Source organism: Sapajus apella, unplaced genomic scaffold (assembly GCF_009761245.1).
Source record: "Sapajus apella isolate SASKATOON/1434 unplaced genomic scaffold, GSC_monkey_1.0 scaffold142, whole genome shotgun sequence".
NCBI lineage: Eukaryota > Metazoa > Chordata > Mammalia > Primates > Cebidae > Sapajus > Sapajus apella.
Genome location: NW_022437082.1, coordinates 2,359,350 through 2,364,703, shown reverse-complemented (window position 1 = coordinate 2,364,703; position 5,354 = coordinate 2,359,350). Strand labels below are relative to the sequence as shown.

The window sequence follows — 5,354 nt, the reverse complement described above, 5'->3', positions numbered from 1 at the left end:
ACATGTTCTCACTCATAAGTGGGAGTTGAACAATTAGAACACATGGACACAGGGAGGGGAACATCACACACTGGGGCTTGTTGGGGGTGGGGGACCAGGGGAGAGAGAGCATTAGGAGAAATACCTAATGTAGATGATGGGGGGGATGGATGCAGCAAACCACCATGGCAAGTGCATACCTATGTAACAAACCTGCACTTTCTGCACATGTATCTCAGAACATAAAGTACAATAATACAAAAACATAAAAAAATATAAAATAAAAACAAAACAGTTGTTTCAACAGAACATAAAGAATGGAATAGAAGCATAATAGAATGTCAAAGTGAATCATGCATAGTAAGGTTACGTATTCTTTCATAGAAATAAATAAATATTGCTACCTACATCTGTACTTCGAAGATACGTAAAACATATTTCTTTGATGCAAATGATGAATTATTTAGGACAAAAGTTTGCCTCCTCCACCCATCACTTCATCAAAGAGCCAGGAGTCAGAAGGAGGACTCTCCTGAGTAAGGACTGAGGGTCCACCCGCCCCCACAGAGAGGGGCCACAGAATCCAGCTCAGCCCCTTCTGTCAGCCTTCGAAGACCCTAGCAATGTTGACACTCTGACCACACCTCTCCCCCAGTCCCACTTCAGAGGACTCAGAGTCAGAAACTTGGTGTGAGGGAAGTAGACGCTGTCAGCAGAGAACAGGACCCAGGCTCTGCCAGGCATCAACGTCAGGACCCTGAGGGATGGCATGATTCCCCACCCACACCCCTACCACCACCTACAGAGCCACGATCCCCACCACCACCCCCAACCCCATCCTCAACACAAAGACCTCCAGCCTCCACTGCCACCCTCACCCACATTATGGCAGGATCTGGTTCTACGCATTCTGCCAACCCCCAGAAGTATCAGATGGCCTGGATGTGATGCCACTGATTTGAGCATTGGGGGTCAGAGAGAAGAAAGGTTCTTGGTCTTAGGTGCAGCTTGAGATCGGTGGAAGGAAGCAGGCCCAGGCTCTCTGAGGAAGCAAGGTGAGAGGCTGAGAGAGGATTGAGGATACCCTACCCCAGATATCCCCAAATAATCCACCACCGCTCCTGCTGCTGGCCCTGGAACACCCAGAAGCAGACTTTTCAGTCAGGGTCGCCCCCAGTCCCCCACCGCTTAAGCCCCAGAGCACTGTGGAAACAGCCTGGCATGACTAGGAAAAGGCTGGTTAGGAGAGAGCAGCATCCAGGCTCTGTCAGGCATTCAGGTCAGGAACCTAATGGAGGGCTGAGGGTCCCTCACCCTTATTCCCATCCCCTACCACATCCCCATTTCCATTTTCATTCCCAATCCTTTCACCACCCCCATCCTCCACCAGCACCTCCATCCTCATTCCTACCCCACCCCCAAACTCATCTCCCCCACCCTCACCCTGCGTATAGCCCCATCCTGACAGAATCCGGTTCCACCCAGGTTTTCAACCCAGGGAAGCCGCAGGTGCCCAGATGTGACGCCACTGACTTGAGCATTGGGGGTTAGAGAGAAGCCAGCTTCTTGGTCTGACCAGCAGCTTGGGATTGACAGAGGGAAGCGGGCCAGGCTCTGTGAGGAGGCAAGGTGAGACGCTGAGGAAGGACTCAGGAGACACTCACCCCAGGTAGACGACCCCAAATAATCCAGCACCACTCCTGCTGCCAGCCCTAGACCACCTGGGGGTGGACTTCTCAGGCTGAGCCATCCAGCACACCCCGCCAACCCCCACCACTCAAGCCTCAGGGGACTCTGGAGTCAGAACTTGGCGTGACCAAGGCAGGGCTGGTTAGGAGAGGGCAGGGCCCAGGCTCTTCCAGGCATTAACATCAGGACTTTAAACCAGGGCTGAGGGCCCTGCATCCCCATTCTTAACTTAAGCCACAGGGGACTCTGGAGACAGAGGTTGGTGTGACCAGGGCAGGACTGGTTAGGAGAGGACAGCTCCAAGATTCTGCCAGGAAACAAAGTCAGGAACCTAGGGGAGAGCTGAGGGTACCCCCACCCCAAACTTCATTCCCATCCCTACCTCCATTCCCCACTTACACCCCCATTCCTCCACCCCACCCCTATTGGCAACTCTATCCCCCATCCTCCACCCCCATCCTGGCAGAATCTGGTTCTGCCCCTGCTTTCAACCCAGGGAAGCCCTGAGTGGCTGGATGTGATGCCACTGACTTGTGCATTGCAGATCAGAGAGAATCAAGGGCATAGTTCTGAGGGGCCGACTGAGATCAACAGAAGAAAGTGGGCCCAGGTTCTGTGAGAAGACAAGGTGAGACTTGAGGAAGGACTGAGGAAGCCCCCACCCAGATAGAGGACCCCAGATAATCCAGCACTGCCTCTGCTGCCAGCCCTGGGCCACCCGGGGACAGACTTCTCAGGCTGGACCATCCCCCCTCCCCACTGCCACTTAAGCTGCAGGGGATTCTGCAGTCAGACCTTGGTGTGACCAGGGCAGGGCCAGTCAGGAAATGGCTAGGCCCAGGCTCTGCAAGGCATCAAGGTCAGGACCCTGAGAGGGAACTGGACCCCCACCCCAACCCCTATATCCATCCTTAATCCCATCCCCACCCTACTTACATTTCCATTCCCATTCCCATCCCCAACCCTATCTTGGCAGAATCTGTTTCTTCCCCTCAGTCAACACACGGAAGGCCCGGAAATGACAGACAGGCACATGGACCCTGACGTCCATATCCAGGGCTGAAGGAGGGAAGGGACTTAGTATCATGAGCAGGGCTTCAGGGGAGCCTCTGCTCCTCAGGAGGGCCCAAGCCCTGCTGGGAGTAGAGGGAGGCCTTGGGGGACCCAAGTTCTCAGGATAGGGGGCCCACTCCACCCCTGTCTGAGACCAAAGTGCCTCCTTTTTCCCTCTTGGGAATCAGAGGGATGGAGACTCAGGTCAGCAAAGGGGTGGGGCCCAACCCTTCCAGGAGCAAGGAGAGGAAGAAGATGGAGGACTCAGGGTACCTTGGAGTCCAGATCAATGGAGACCTGGGCCCTGAGAGGTCCAGTGCACAGTGGCCAACTGTACCCCATGCTTGTTGCACCTTCTGGATGACAGAGAGGAGAAGGCTGTGGTCAGAGCAGTGGTGACTCAGGTCAATAGAGGGAGGAGTCTCAGTATCCACAGGCCCCAAGGTGTGCCCCATTCATGAAGATTGGGGATACCTCATCTCAGAAAGAAGGGACCCCAACAGAAGCTGGCTGTCCCCTGATTATTGCTCAGAGGGGACCACATCAATGATGGCCCTATGTGCCAATCTCATTTGTGCCACAGGAAGAAAGTTGAGGAGCCCTCAGGGAGATCGGGTCTTGCAGTAAAGGGGAGCTATCTGGTCATCTCACACGGTTTCAGGTTAAGGAAGGGCAGGCCTCATCAGCAGTGAAGATGAGTAACCCACAGGAAGTTATAGTAACATTCACCGCAGGACCAAAGGGGTCATACCTGGACACCCCATGTGGTGGTGACAGGATATGGCTTCATCTCATTCCTGTTTGCAGATCTCAGGGAAGTGAGGAACCTGTTCTCAGAGGGTGACTCAGGTTAACACAGGGGACCCCATCTGGTCAACAGTTGGAGAGGTTCCAAGATCTTTCAGTAGTTCTGGTTAGGAACATGAGGGAGGATTGAGGGTACCCTTGGGCCAGAACACAGGTGAGAACTCCACAGAAATCTGCCCTTTCCCTGCTATCAAGCCAGAGAACATGGGCAGGGCTGTCTGGTGAGGTCCCTCCCTTACCCTGAGATCACTGGTGTCAGGGATTGGGAGGCCTCGGTCTGAGGGGGCTGCACTCAGGTCAGTAGAGGGAGTGTTTTAGGCCCTGCCGGGAGACAAGGTGAGGACCAAGCAGGTTCCTCACCCAAGACACATGGATTCTAAAGAATTTCGGCATCTCTTGTTGTCTTACCAGGAGGACCTGGGCACATGCGGCCAGATGTGTCTCCTCATGTCCTGTTCCCCATCAGGGATGTGAACCCTTGATCTGAGTTTCTCAGGCCAGCAAAAGGATGGGATCCAGGTCTTGCCAGGAGAAAGGCGAAGTCCTTGCTTGAGCACAGATGGGACCATCCAGCCCAATAGGGTGGGGGCCTCATGAAGTCCAGCCTACCCTCCTGTTAGCAGTGGGAGCCTGAAGGCCCATGGATTCCTCTTCCAGGAGCTCCAGGAAATAGATACTGAGGCCTTGATCTGAGGCAGTGTCCTCAGGTCACAGGGAAAAAGAGGTACAGATGTCTAGTGCCAGCAATGAACTGAATGCACACTGATGCCCCCCACTGTCCCAGAACACATGGGACTCCAGATTGCCTGGCCTCATCCTCCTTACTGTCAGTCCTGCAGAATCAGCCTCTGTTTGCCTGTTGTACCCTGAGGTGCCCTCTCACTTTTTTCTTCAGGTTCTCAGGGGACAGGCTGACCAGGATGGCTAGGAAGCCCCAGAGGATCCCCAGGAGGCCCTAGAGGAGCACCGAAGGAGAAGATCTGTAAGTAAGCCTTTGCTAGAGCCTCCAAGGTTCAGTTCTCAGCTGAGGCCTCTCACACACTCCCTCTCTCTCCAGGTCTGCAGGTCTCCATTGCCCACACTCCTGCCTGCTGCCCTGACCAGAATTATCATGTCTCTTGAGCAGAACAGTCAATCCTGCAAGCCCGAGGAAGTCCCTGAGGCCCAAGAAGAAGCCCTAGGCCTGATGGGTGCTCAGGCTCCTGTTGCTACCTCCTCCTCCTCTACTCTGGTCCCAGGAACCCTGGATGATGTGCCTGCTGCTGGGTCACAAGGTCCTCTCGAGAGTCCTTAGGGAGCCTCTGCCTTCCCCACTGCCATCAATTTCACTGTATGGAGGCAATCCATTGAGGGCTCCAGGAACCAAGAAGAGGAGGGGCCAAACACCTCTCCTGACCTGGAGCCTGTGTTCCGAGCAGCACTCAGTAAGAAGGTGGCTGACTTGATTCATTTTCTGCTCCTTAAGTATTGAGCCAAGGAGCTGGTCACAAAGGCAGAAATGCTGGAGAGTGTCAGCAAAAATTACAAGCACCTCTTTTCTGTGAACTTCAACAAAGCCTCCGAGTCCATGCAGCTGGTCTCTGGCATTGACGTGAAGGAAGTGGACCCCACCAGCAACACCTACACCCTTGTCACCTGCCTGGGCCTCTCCTACGATGGCCTGTGATTGATAATAATCAGAGCATGCCCAAGACAGGCCTCCTTAAGACAGGCCTTCTGATAATTGTCTGGGCATGATTTCAATCCAGGGCAAATGGGCTCCTGAGGAGAAAGTCTGGGAGCAGCTGAGTGTGATGGAGGTGTATGTTGGGAGAGAGCACAGTGTC

The 5,354-nt window shown here is 54.1% G+C and overlaps 1 protein-coding gene across 1 annotated transcript; it reads left to right on the top strand.

Moving 5' to 3' along the window:
• The first annotated feature begins 4,639 nt into the window (after positions 1-4,639).
• LOC116540553 (melanoma-associated antigen 5) lies at positions 4,640-5,125 on the top strand. Its single transcript, XM_032264079.1, is given in 1 exon segment — positions 4,640-5,125. A coding segment is annotated over 1 exon segment (360 nt). The 3' UTR covers positions 5,000-5,125.
• Positions 5,126-5,354: the final 229 nt, after the last annotated feature.